We start from the raw sequence: 14,157 nt of genomic DNA, 5'->3' as shown, positions 1-14,157 counted from the left end.
CTTAGGGAAGAAAACATATAGGGCCGAAGCCCTGGCCGTGCCTTTCCCTGATGTCCCTCCCCACTTTGAGAACTAGGGATTCAAATCCCAGATTTCCTTCCAGTTTGCACATCCATTTCTAACTGACCGCTGTCCAAACCCTTGACTAAATCGTCCCACAGGGAGGGTCGGGGTGCACTCTTATGAGCAGAGTCATTTGGTGAACCTCTCCCAGAGCATAAGCACTTCACAATCACTGAGGAGAGAATAGATGTTTGGAGGAAGACAGAGAATGCTCCCTATTCACAGAACACCAGAAAGAGAAATGAGGCTTAAATTCATTTTACAGGTCCCTTAGCGGCAGCGGCAGCAACTTACTTCCCCTCTCAGAACCCAGTTCTGGCGTTCTAGACCTGAGAGATTCCTCCAGAGTCCAGAGGCTATGCTGGCCAACCCTGGCCTAGCGTACAACCTCTCTGAACCTCTTGTAGAATAAAATGGGGGAGGGGCTGTTGCAGTCCCCCAGACCCTGGTGGCAGCGGGCCCTAGCACTCGCCTTCGCGCTGCCCAAGCCCTGGGTCTCCAAGGGCCCTGCCCCCCACGTCCGGCCCACGCGCCCCGAGGGTACCTGGCCATTGTCCCGACCGAGGGGCAGGTCGCGGGGAGCAGGGCATCGGATGCGCAACGCCGGTGGTCTGTCATCACGGTCGCCTGGCGAACTGACGGCAGAGCCAGAGGGCTCACTCACATCGCTGGCGGTGTCCTCGCTGCCGCCGGGGCACGGCAGGCCCACGGCATCGGGCCGGCCAGCGCTGCGTGGCGTGCGCGCGGAGCCGCGGCGGCCCACGCTGTAGGCGTCGAAGTCGATGGTCTTGTTCTCGTAGGCGCCCTCCACAGCAGCGAACATGCCGCCGTACTTCTGGCGCGGGGTCTGAGCCGCGCTACCCGGCCGCGCCAGGTACACCGGCAGGTCGTCCTCCGTGTTCCACGCGCGCCGCCGTTCCGCCATCCCCGTCCCCGGCGGTCAGCCCTCGCCACCGCTGCCTCCGCGCTGCGCGCCTCGGTGCGGGCCCGCGGCGGCCCAAGCGCGACTGCGGTCGGGCAAGGAGGGAGGGAGGGAGGGAGAACTGGGCGTGGACCACGAGGGGCGGGGTCTGGGCGGGGCGGGGCGGGGCCTGCGGTGACCGGGGCCTCCACCACCACCAGCTACAAAGGACCGCGGGGGCGGGGACCGCAGCCGGGGTGGAGAGGGTGGTGACGTTCTGGAGCCGCAGCACGGAGGGCGGGCGGCGGAGCCGCAGTGCCCTCCACACACCCGGCTCTCTGCCTCCTAGAGGAACGCAGGGTGCGGACAGAGATGGGGTGGGGGCGGTGCGCGCGCGCACACCACACACACACACACACACACACACACACACACACATACAGACACACACACGGTGAAGCTTCACCTCACACACCAGAGTTGCACAGGCATGCTAGTACATACCCAAATCAGGTACCTTCAGACAGTGGGAACACCATGGACACACATAAACCAGAGATTCTCACTCTCAGACAACCCCACCCATAACAAAAATCAGAAGTTAAATGAACTTGTGTGCACAGTCAGAGGCATTCACATCCAACCCCCAACTGGCTTAGTCAACACTGCTACACTGATTGCCTAAGCGGGTCTGGTAGTAGTGTAGGTGCTGGGGACTGGGCTAAGTGTGTAATGAAATCCTGTTCTCAAGGGCCAACCTTCTAAGGGGAAAATGATACAGGAATGTAGCATGCAGAACTCGGGAACAGGTCCCTACTGCGCAGCAAGGGAGCCATGTTAGTATTAACTCCCAGATGCTTGTACGTGAACCAATGACCCACACACGTGTTAGATACAGACTCCAAAGACACCTCTGGCTGGACAATTTCCACACAGTACCAAGGCAAACTCACACATACCAGCCTGTAAACTGCTGGCAGGGAATACACACACATCCCCACCAGACATGAGAGAAGTGGAAAGAGCTAGACGCACACACACAGCAGGCAATCATCCGGCCAACAGCCTCCATCTATGGGCATCTCCCGCATCCTGAGTACAGTCCACTCTAGCTGTGCCTGGAGCTTGATTCTGGAGAGTTGGGGGCTCCTCTAACCATGAAGAAGTGTGAAGACTTAGGGTTTCTCCTTCTCAGAGGCCAGGCAACAGTCACCGTCCCCTCATTTATTCATGACTTTTTAGTCCCTGGGGACCCTGGAATCTCAGCTGTGCTTTCTGGATGGAAGACTCACAAGCTGCCAGCCCCCTAGGCAGACAAGTCCAAACTGGCAGTCAGGATTGGAGGGAAGCAGTAGGAAGCCTGATTCAGCATCTGTCCTTTAGTTGGCTTCACTGCGCTGGGAGCTGTCCCTTCAGCACCCAAAGAAAGGTCACAGAACTCCGTGAACAATCTTGGAAAATTCCAGATAGACAGCACAATGAACATGATTGTTGAGATGACAGCCTGAAGATTCTACCACATAGGTTCTACATCAGCTGATACCTTGTATTCATTTGAAACCTGGACCAAGGCAGTCTGTGTTACAAGTGGGGCCCTTCAGTTGTCAGATTGAGAAAATGGAGAAGCAAACAGTTGCCTGCCGGGTCCACTTCACGTGGCTGCCTGCCCCTGTCTGCCTGGGTCTTCATGATCATCCAAGGTCAGTGCACAGTTGGAAAGTTCCTTCCTCTTCCACTTACCCATACTCGACAGGGACCAATGCTGGAGACACAGGAAAGCATTTATAAAGTCCTTGGCCTCAGGAAGAGTCTTTTCAATGGTCACCATTTTGGGGACACGGTCTCTCTAGCCTTGCCGATGGTGCTGGGAAACCTTATTGCTTTTTAAGAAAATCTTAGGCCTGGAGAGATGGTTTAGAAATTAAAAGCACTTACCACCTTTCAGAGGACCTGAGTTGGGTTCTCAGCACCTATGTCAGGTGGCTCACAACTGCTTGTAACTACAGCTCCAGGAGAACATACACCACCCATTTCTGGTCTCTGTGGGCACCCACAGACACACCCACACATACACAGAGAGATGGGAGAGAGGGGGCACACACATCACACAGATACAAAAACAAAAGTAAAAAACGAAATATATCTCTTAAAGGGAATAAAGGAAGAGGCAGGAGCGAGGACTCAGCAGTTAAGAACTCTTACTGCTCTTGTTTGTTCCTACACTGACATGGAAGCTCACCAATGCCTGTACCTCCAGTTCCAGGGGACATGACACCCTCCTTTGGCCTCTGTGCTCTCTGAGGTGCATGCGGTGCACATAAACTCATGAAGATTCACACACATACAAATAAATGAATAATTTTTTTAAAGAAAGAATAAGTGAATAGATTTTTAAGAAAGAAAAGAAAGCCCCTTCCCTCGGGAGAAAGAGCCAGCCAGTTTGTGAACATAGAGGGCTCGATGGGAGGAAGCACTCATTTTGTTTAGGCAGAAGCGAGGAAAATCAGTTTCCACTTACCAAGTGTTTACCACCTGCCTGGGGCACCTTACCAACAAGAATGCTTTGTGCACCACCCACCCTCACTCCCACCCCCACCCCCGCAAGCCTGAAGGTGCTATTTTAGCCTCATTTTCCAGATTAGGAAAATGTGGCTGAGAGATTAAATCCTTTGCCTAGAGGCACAGATGGCAAGGAGACTGTTGGGATGCTAAAACGTAGTCTCCTGCTGAGCCTGCATTCTAACCATCAGCCCTTTCTCTCCCCAAAATGTCTGACTGAGGTGGTCCCTTGGGAGAGGAGAGAGAAAAGGACAAGGGAGGTACCTTCAGATGAGTGTGGACATGGGAGTCAGACTCTTGTCCTTAGTGAAACCTTAGTCACCCAAGACAGCTTTTGGGCGCCACTGTGTGGTCACTGTCTGGGCCAGTCATCTCTCCTTCCTCCCTTGCAGAGCAGAACATCAAATGCTGGCACTGTGTATTCTTTGTAAATGCTCTACTTTGTGCACCATTGACTCCTTCAGCCAGGCCAATGGCAGCTTTGCCACCTCCACCTTTAGGCTGTTGTGCTGAGGAGGCCACATTGTAAACCTATCACTCATGTGCTCCAGGAAAAAAGTAGGTTGGGACACCCTCTAGTCAGGTTTGTTAGAGGCCTTCCTGTGACATCTCTTCAGTCAAAGTCAGTAAGGTAAGTGGAGCAGAGAACTGGGGGCAGAAAACTGAGGCAGGTTCTGAGCTAAAAATGTACCAGGAGCTGTCAGAGAGCCGGGGACAGTGGCTGGCAAATGATATCCAGGATACTGGATCAAGCCCATCCTGTGGTAGAGAGCTATGACCTCTCAGTCCTCCAAGGAAAAGTTGACCTAAATTAACAACACCAGAAATGTGAGAAAACCTAACCTTGAGCTCACCCTGGAGACTGTGCAGCCTTCCAGGGCACTGACAGAGGGACACATCAAGAGTGTAGCAGAGGGGACAAGCCCAACTCCAGACGTTTTGATTAGGCAGAATAAATGCAAAAATACAACTTATCAAAAGAAAATTTTGTTTGGCATAGTAACACATACCTTTAATACCAGCACTAGAGAGGCGGAGACAGTAGGGTCTCCATAAATTTGAGACCAGCCTGGTCTACATAATAAGTTTCAGGCCAGTCAGCGCTGCACAGAATGACCCTGTTGGAAGGGCGGGATGTTTTTGAAAAATGGAACTGCAATTTGTTGTCAGGGGTATACTGCTCTTTGTCAGTCTTTTAGCCAAAGTGATGGGCTCATCTGAGATGTGAGAAATTCAGAGCGGGCAGGGGAGCTTCCTACAGTGAGCCAGAGATACACAGCCAGGCCAGTATGAGCCACAGACCCAGAGTTCTAAATACCAGCCTTTTCCAGCTGCTCCCACCCAGAATACACTGCACAGAAGTAAGCTGCTCCGTGATGTTCATACAATCTCTTGGACCCATGTATTAACCTACATGCCAAATGAGGATTCGGGGTGTGCTTAAAGATCTGGAAATGAAGAGGATGTGGGAGAATATCTTGGTGAAAACAAGAGCAAGAGGCCAAGGGACAGGATGAGATGGCAATGTAACAGCGAAGCAGAGAGAATGCGTGCTGCAGTCCTGCCCTTGAAGATGCAGGAGGAACCCCAAGCCAAGCCAGGCAGGCAGCCTCTCCGTGGAGGAAAAGGCAGGAATATGTATTCTTCTCTGGAGTCTGAAACAAATTCATTCTGCCAACACTTTGTTGTTGAGACCCACTTCAGGCTCTGGATGCCAGAATTAGAAAAGACAAGGGCGCTGGGGGATGGGATCTCATACCTGTAATCTCAGCACTCAGGAATTAGAGGTAGGAGGACTTTGAGTATAAGTAAATGTAGAAGTGTTGGCTTTTGCCATTAGTCTCTTGGCCAGAAGAAATTAACATGGTAGTAAAGGGTATTATCCTGTTGTTTGTACTGAGTTGATTGGATTCACAAGAAAATAGTTTATTTCCCACCAGAAAAGGAGAGAGTCCTGAACTCACTCCTTTTTACATTAGACCAGGACCTCCAAAATTCAGTAATGAACCCATCACCAAACACTAAAAGGGAAAAAAATACTTTAATCATGAAAAAAGCATATGTTTGAATGTACAAAATTACACAAAGTATACATTTCACTAACATAGAAAAATACTTCTGCATAACAAGAGAACATCCTGCTCTAATTTACACAAGATGGAATTATTATCATCAGAAATCCTGATGGGGCAACTGAGCCTGAGTTACACAGGTCTGAGTGGTGATGGGAGGGGCTAACAAATACCCATCACTCTGTTCGCCCCACTACAGGCATGGTACAGCCACTGCCAATCCCTTGGGGTCCTGCAGGATAGCATCCAACAGGAAAGGGTTCCACACGTCACTGGACCATGCCTCTGTGAACCAGAGTGGTTCACCGGGAGAGGGACATGGTGGGCCTGCCAAAGTTTTGACTCTGGGTTTGCTAACACAGTTGTGGAAGAGTCCTTTTAGATTTTAGCAGTGGGCTGTAAGGTTATTGTAAACCCGCCACCTGGCTGGAATGCACACAATCTCTCAAAAGCTATTGTGTTTTACATCTGTCCTGTGATTTCTGCTCCTTCCTAGTTCTCACCCCAAAGACTGAGAAGACCAGGGACTCTCTTCAGCAACCCAGCCAGTGGTTCCTATTCCCTTCCCCCACTGGCCATGAAAGGCTGGTTGGGAAAAACCGAAGCATCAGTCCCCAGCTCCAAGGGGTAGCCTGTGCTCTGACTTGCTCAGGGGTGTCTGCATACAGATTGCTTCCAGGGGAATGACAGAAGTCCCTGGTGTCCGTCAACATTCTTTGAGTGTTTTCAGAAACACAGACTGACCCTCACACCCACCTCCCCCCTGTTGCCCTGAAGAGGCTGGGAGAGTCAGTCTGAACTTCCACAGCAGGTTGGTGGCCGGGCCAGAGTTTGAGCTCAGGGTGTGGATCTGGCTTCTCACTAACCCTCCCACCTCTGCCGGCCTTGTACTTGGCCCAGTAAAGGCTCTAAGTGAGAATTATCCTTGACCTAGCTTCCACTTCCCCCACCACTAGTCCAAGGTCGTATTTACACACACTGCATTATATTGTTTCAGTTGGAATGGAAAATGATACAGAATTGAAATCAAGTTTTCAGCCATGTTTGACAATGAATCTCATCCATTCTTCGCTTCTCTTTTGCTTATCATTAAATATTCCATCAGGTCACCCTTTGTCATGGAAACAATCACCCAAAAGCCATGCTTTTGAAGAAAGCCTTACTCTTGGGTCTTGGTTCAGTCTTCTCACAATGCCAGAGTCAGATTGTAGGGCAGCTAGGATTTATGAAATCGGAGCATGAATGAAGATCAGATGAAATGAAGAAAACACTGCCCTTTAATCTCATGGTGCACTTACTTAGTCCAAATGATTTTGGGCCCAAGGTATGAACCTTTTCTAGAACTTGTCATTACAGGGAGAAGGGAGCTAAAGGTGTCAGCAAGACTCTGGGGTTTTCCCTTCTGCTTCTATAAGGCACCAAAGAATCTCAAAGTATTTATGCCCAAACCGAGTGGAATACACTTGGCCAGTGGCACTAATGCAGGAATGGAATTTGCTGCCATTTATTGAGCAATTGGTAGATTTGTCTCTCGTGGCATTTCTGGCCCAGAAGACTTCAGGATGCAAGGAAAATGCCAGAGTTACCTTACATTCCCTAGATTTTCAGGTAGTTCTGCAGTGATTGGCCACCAAGACCCCATCATCAGGACTTGTCACAGGGAACTGAAGGTCATCTTTCATTGTGTGCTCTGACTCCACAAGACACACAGAGACTCAAGAGAGCCTCAACAGCCAAGTCACCAAGCTGCCTTGTGGTCAGAAACATTTCAAAGATGGGAAATTCCTACCTGCACACTTCTTTCCCAGAGGACAGTAAAAATAAATACAATTGGAGCAGAGGAGAAGCCCACAGTGTCATCTGGAGCAGGGAATGGGGGTGGGGGCAACATTGGTTCACTGTCTGAAAGTGGATTGTTATCTCCCCAGCTGCCTCTCTCAGAGCTTCCCCAAAGCATCCTTGCTTGGGTCCCATCCAGGACAACCTCTGCAGGTGAGCCGAGCACCCACTCAGCAAGGAGAACACATGGATCATGGGAAAGATGTCAAAACCATCTAGCGCCCTCTTCTGACAAGCTGAGGCCTCGAAAAGGTTTACTTTCCAAGCGGGGGGGGGGTGTCACATGTCAGCAATCCCACTACTTGGGAGCCAGAAGCAGGGAATCGGGGTACAAAACCAGTCTGGGCTGTATAAAGCCATGAGAGTGTCTCAACCCCACCCCGCCCCCCCCCCAAAAAAAGAAACGAAAGAAAGGGAAAGAGGAAGGAAGGATAGGATGAAGAAGGAAGGGAGGGAAGGAGGAAAGTCTCATCTTCTAGCCCCTCCACTTGGAAACAAGCACAAGCCATGAGTCTCTTTCAGGCAGCTCAGAGCTTATAGGAGAAACAGTCCCTGAAATTATTAACCTCATTCAATCACCTGCGGAGCAAAAGGAGTGCAGGGCACTCTTGTGTGACACCTGGGTCCCCATCCTCTGCAGTGATGATGAACCAGACTCACAGATGAATCTCATCACAGATGGTTCAGGAACATTTTTATCAGACAATTTCACACAGCCCAGGCTAGCCCTGAACTCTGGATCTTCCTATCCTCACCTCCGGAGTGCTAGATGCAAGGATAAGAGGCGTGTAACAACACACCCTGCTCAATTCATGGTTTGTTGTGTTTTGTTCTTGAGTATCTGTAGATCTCAGGGAAGCTTCAAACTTGCTATGTAGCTGAAGGTAAGTTGAACTCCTGATCCTCCTGCTCCACCCCTGGAACACTGGGATCACAGTAGTTCATCAACACATGCAGGGTATATGGTGACAGGTGGGCCTCACATGTGCCAGCCAAACTTTCTACCAGCCGAGCTTGCATCTTCAGCCCCATGTTCATGAGCTTCTGATCAGTTCTGCTGGTCTGAACATTGGAGAAGTAGGGAGAGGCCGAGTCAAACCCCGCCCACATAAGTCTAGCCATAAGACAAGAGTTCCAAGCTATTCCAGGACTCCGGACTTCCCAAGGAGGATCCTACACACGAATTCCACAGAAAAGGAGGACTCGAACTCAGCCTCAGTGTTAAATGATGCCATTCACATTGAAACCCACAAGAAAATGAGCCGCATCCTCAATCGGAAGCAGCTGCACCATGGCACTGCTGGGCAGTAGTCCACAAGAGATCAGAACCGAGTTCAGGCCCATCTGGGGCCCCTTGGCTAAGTATGTCCCACTTTAAGTTTTCCGGGCTTCACGAAGGAAACGGGTTTACACAGTGAACCCCAGTCTTTCTCCAGATTCCACAGTGGATGCTCCTGGGTCGGCCATCTCAGTGCCTGCACTGCTGACCTGCTGGGGACGGACAAGGACATGGCCACCCTGAGCTTACCACCCAGTTCAGGCTGCAGAGCTATCCGTCTCGGCGGCGGCTGCCACACCTCCAGCGTACCTATTTTAAGCATACTGCCTCACAGTTCAGGGGAAAACGTTGCCATGCCAACTCCCTGGCTGTTGTTAGTCATGATCTATGAATGTGTAGTACAGCCATCTGACAGGCAATCCTTCTCAGTCCAGGGACATTTTCCAAATCATCTCAAGGCAGACAGGTCACATAGGTCACAGGGCACACAGTAGGTATGCTATACACGCACACCAAAGTATTAGCCTGAGCAAAGCACCTTTACTGTGCTCAGGTCTGCAAAGCACTTCCCTACCCAGCCTGTTCACTGGTGCCCCTGGCAGATGCTGGTGTGGATGGCTGTGTTAGGGCTCAGACTGGCAGGTGAAAAAATGGGCTAGGGGGGTGTCTTCACTGTCAGAGCTTCAGACTGCTCCCTGCAGCCTTGTGGCTCTGGCTTTAAATCCTTTCCGCCCCTCCTATGCCAGGTGGTCTCTGTCTTCTAGCTAGCACATGAAAGTCAAACAGCACCAATCTGGTCTTTTCCTACAGAATGTATGTTGACAAGAGCCTTTTCCATCTGTGTCCTATCTCATCCAAAGCCCAAAGGGGAAGAGGCTAGGCTCTGCTGGGTCCAAGTCTGACCTCAAAGGATCCCCCATGTGTGGTCCAGGGGTGCCTCAAGTTAGAGGATGTTTCATATGTCTCCATCCAGGCTTTGGAAAAGAAGAAGCAACAGCATCAGTGTTGAGTGGGAGGGGAGACCAGTGGGACCCCAGGACAACAGACCACCTAGAACTTGGCCCAGGAAGACAAGAAGCCCCCCATCCAGCCCATGGATGCCCCTTGAAGGCAAAGTCATGGAGAAGGACTATTCAAATGGAGCATGTAGCAGAGCCACTGACAGCTGGCCACAGTGGGCTCCTGCTGCAGGGGCTAGCCTGGCTCTTAGTCAATGCCGTTGGTTGAATCAATAAATAAGATCTGGAAAGCATTACGTCACGGTGTCACATGCCTGTGAGTTCCGGAGTGAGCCAACAGGAACTAAAGGCCCCTCCTTGTGGAAGAAGTATTTGGAGAATTGTATTATAGAAAGAGGACCTCACAGTATAGCCCTGGATGGCCTGGGACTTACTTCAAACACACAGAGATCTACCTGCCTCTATCTATTTGATAGCTCTCAAATGCCAGGATAAAAATGAGTGCCACCACGCCAAGCACAGGCTTTGCTGATCTTGAACTATAAAACAGATACCTTCTAAGTCTATCCTCCTGGTACTGGGAAGACTATGCAGATGGCCCAGAGGATGACCACTACAGGCTGGTTCAAATCAGGCAGGCACATCGAAAGCCAGGGTGTTCCCTAGACATCTTGGCTTTTTCGGGGAAAGTGATGGGAGACCTCAGAAGTGACCCCACTGACTGGGAAGCAACAATTAGGGAGTACCTGGTATATGCCAAGTTAACTTCCCATAGGCCTCGTGAGTCCTGGGAACGGTCCTAGGTTGTGCAAGCCTCCTTTTCCACTTTACAGCACAGGGAAGGAGTCCTGCTCCATGCACACTCAGCCTCCAGGACTGGCCTGAGTTATCAGCACCTTCCAAACACACTTCGCCCTCTGTCTTAGCTCCTCCAGGCTGCCAGAGAAAGGGCTCTCCCTCCAGTGTTCCTCCATGAGACAGACCGAATTGGGACTTAAATAGCTCAGGGCTTTGCCCTGAGGTGGGGATGGGCAGTATGGGGCCCAGTCTATCCCAGGGAGCATATGGCATCACTCCCTGCCTGGGGAATAGATAGGCTGAGGCTCTGATCCTTTCTGATATCTGCACTGCCACTGTAACGTGCAGTGCTGAGAGACGGTCACTGAATCACGGCAAGGTGGCGGCCAGCTGGCCTTTGGAGTGGGTTGAGGAGAATAGTCTATTCCCAAGGCACCCGGACAGGTGTTTGCCATTGGAAGACAGCAGAGCAGCCTCACACAGCTCCCATGGTGGCCAAGAAGACAAGGAGTTGGGGGAGCAAAGTGACCAGATCCCACAGCTTTCTGGAGAACCTTGATGTTCTCCAGAAACTTCCTAGGGAATATCTCGGCTTTAAATGTTAAGTCAGCTTGTGCGCGTGCGCACACACACAGGAATAAAATATATCGGCATATCTGAGTGCTCACCTTCCTGGCAGCATCAGTCCCACGTTCAAAAGATAGCAGAGATCCCAGTGTCACTGCTCTGTGAGAGGACAAATAATGTGGCCAATACAAGCAGGATTGGCTTTATAAAGGGGCATTCTGCTGATTAACTTAGCATGGGCAAGCTCTGGAGACGTCATACAGACCAAGAAGCTAGTTACAGGACACATGTTATATGAAGTCCCTAGGGCAATCAGACAAGAGAGACATGGAGTTGGGGTTGTCAGGGTCTGGGCCAAGAGGAAGAGCAACTAGTGTGTAATGGACATAGGGTTTCAGTTGAGAAGACAAAAGAGCCCTGGAGATGGTAGAGGCAATGGCTTCGCAGCACTGAGTGTGTGGATGTGCTCAGCGCAGTGAACTGGAGGGATGAGATGGTCACGACACTGAGTTTATACTCTGTACCTTCAGTCTAATCAAAAACATAACTCACAAAGACAGGGTTTTGATCAGTCCCTCCAAGGGTAGCCTGTGTGTCTACTGTGGGCTAGATTCTGTGTTTGAGCACGTAGGTTGTCTATCACTCCTCCCTCACTGACCAAAGCCCCAGGTTCTTCACAAGCCCAAGAAATCCCTACTGAATTACCCATCTCCTACCCTCCACTTGAACACAGCAGCAAGGCTAGGAAGCTGGCTCCCGGAGGACTATCCAAGCAGAATCTTGGTGGTCCTGTATCTTCTGGGAGTACTTAGATCTCAAAAGGTCCTGTTGGATACCCATCTGCCAGAACCAGCCAGCCCCATCACCCTTAAAGGGAAATACCCCACCCCTTCAAGGAAACTAAGCCCCTGGATAAGAACACAGATATGGGACAAGGCATTGGTATGGGTTGCTGGCTTGGCATGCTGTGACTACCTAGGGGGCAAATAGAGGACACAGTTGTTAGAAGTGGCCTGTGTTTGGATAAGCAGTTCTCTTTCCTCCTTCTGGAAACAGAGAGGCTACCTGGAGCCTTTCCCATGAGTCAAAACCTGCTCCTCAGGAGAAACCAGCAATAGGAGCTCATAACCAGGAGCGACAGAGCCATGATGCCAAACAGGGAGGTGCTGCAGCTGCCAGTGAACTGGAAAGCATGTGGGTGTGTCCACTACACAGATGAGGACCTGAAGCCCTTCGAGGTCAAGGGATAGCCTAAGGGTCACCAGCAAGGTAGGGGCAGAGGCAGGTATCTGGATCCCCTGTAGAGTTCACGGCTTGACGCTGAGTCTGTTACTTTGAGAGCCTGATGGCATCTGGGGGGGGCTCTCCCTAGACAATTCCCAGTACAGGTGAGACCTCCATTCAGCCTGGGACTCTGTAGAACCTCTATGATGTCCAGATCATCACCAAGGTCACTTTATAACCATCCTCTGCAGGCCTCATGACCTACTGCAGGTAGAAGAGACATCAGTAATATGGTGTGTGCTTCAAGACAGCAAGTCCTGAATGACATCAGGGAGGTGAGCAAAAGATGGCTCACAAACACCATGATGCTCCAATACAAGAGTCACCATCCTGAAGTGTCAGAATGACTTGCCATCCATCATACATGGGAGAAAGACTCCCCAAACAGGTTAAGAAGGAGACATTCAAAAAGTTAAGCCATTTGTGCAAGTGACACAGCCAGTCAGGAAACTCCAAATCCCAGGGTCCTGCCATTGCTCCACACCAATGCCGGGGACTTCTGAGGCTCTCACCAGCCTCATGTAGAGAGACACATCCCCTCATGATGACCGGTACAGGGTGGTGACACGGCTTGTAACTCAGCTCTTGAAAGGACTGTAAATCACAGAGCCACCTCTGCTCCATTGGTCACCTGGGACAGCCATTCATCTTTGCCAGCATGCTGTGCCTGATGGTGCTGTCTTCTTTCCTGTAACAGGGAGAGCAGGGAGATGAGTCTCTGGAGGGAGCAGGCCACCCGTGTGGCCACCACTGAGAGCTGTCCAGATGGGCCAGCCTTCAGATTGCTGGGGCCGTGCCTTGAATCTCCACATGCATAGGGCCTGCAGGACAACTCTCCAGATGCTCACACTTGGAAAAGAAGCTACGTGGTGTTTTCAGAGAGCAGACTTGTTACTGGGGTGTCCGTGAACCATGGGTGTTCTATGAAAGTGTTACATGATCAAGTCTGGTGCACACAGGCTTTCTAGTGTTCATGAGGCCTTCTTGGAGGCCAATGGTCCAAAGAAGGCTTGAGAACTGACCAAAGGAAGAAAGCAATGGGGTCTCAGGGGCATATTTACTGTTCTTTTGGCAGAGTTATCAGATCCTAGCCTCTGCCAGGCCTGGTGCCAGGTTCAGAGGATACAGACAACCCTGTGGCGGTTCCACTGAGCTGGAGGAAACAGTGAGAGGTGGGGAAATCACAGCTGTACTGAATCAGGATAGTTGCTGCGATTTCCAGGAAGGAATCTTGGAGGTAGCAGAACAGGAACATGAACGAGAGGAGACTGCCAGGCAGCCTGGGCAGGGTCTTGTGTAGAGAAGCCAATATGGTGAAAGCTGAAAAGAGAGGGGCTGTGTGGCTGGAGGAGGGAGGGGTGCTGGGCATGATGAGGGTTCAGAGAGGAAGGAGAAATAAGAAAGAAAACTATGGGGATTGGTGAATTCCTAGAGATTGTGATATCCGGGCAGAATATCAGAGACCCATAGGAGTTTTCTAGGCAGAGAACACACAAGAGGCTGGAGATAGTGCAAACTGGGTGGGGTTTGGGAAATGCAGGCTGGAGAGGAGCCCATAGGGAAGCTGCCAGATTCATTCAAATATCTGGGCAGTGTGACAGCCCAGAGGGAAACCCCTGAAGAGTGATACCCTACCACAGCAGAGCATCCTCGTGCAGTTCCGTGGCCAGCCTCACAGCTGACATCACCAAGGCCGGCTTTGCTGTGATGCTGAGGGTCTGTGGAGTTGGACAGCAGCAGCACAGTCTGAGCTGCATCCCTCACAAGACTGTCATCCCCAGCATCATCCTCAGTGTCCAGTCCTGTAGTGCAGATCTCATTGTTCTCTCTCTCTCT

At 50.9% G+C, this 14,157-nt stretch overlaps 2 protein-coding genes across 5 annotated transcripts in view; both read right to left on the bottom strand.

The window, feature by feature from the left end:
* Crmp1 (collapsin response mediator protein 1) overlaps positions 1-1,079 on the bottom strand; it is a 54,136-nt gene extending 53,057 nt beyond the window's left edge. Inside the window, exon 1 of the mRNA XM_005365951.2 lies at positions 608-1,079. Within this exon, the coding sequence (XP_005366008.1) occupies positions 608-988 (381 nt within the window). The 5' untranslated portion in view covers positions 989-1,079. The remainder of the gene's footprint in view (positions 1-607) is intronic.
* A 6,769-nt stretch (positions 1,080-7,848) lies between these two features.
* The window catches only part of CUNH4orf50 (chromosome unknown C4orf50 homolog), an 88,048-nt gene continuing 81,739 nt past the window's right edge, over positions 7,849-14,157 (bottom strand). For all 4 annotated transcript variants that reach the window (XM_026788637.1, XM_026788638.1, XM_026788640.1 and 1 more), the window contains one exon: positions 7,849-13,009. In XM_026788637.1, the coding sequence (XP_026644438.1) occupies positions 12,923-13,009 (87 nt within the window). In that variant the 3' untranslated portion in view covers positions 7,849-12,922. The remainder of the gene's footprint in view (positions 13,010-14,157) is intronic.

Source organism: Microtus ochrogaster, unplaced genomic scaffold, assembly GCF_000317375.1.
Source record: "Microtus ochrogaster isolate Prairie Vole_2 unplaced genomic scaffold, MicOch1.0 UNK5, whole genome shotgun sequence".
NCBI classification, from domain to species: domain Eukaryota; kingdom Metazoa; phylum Chordata; class Mammalia; order Rodentia; family Cricetidae; genus Microtus; species Microtus ochrogaster.
Note: the sequence above shows the minus strand (reverse complement) of the source record. Positions and strands in the feature narration are given on the sequence as shown.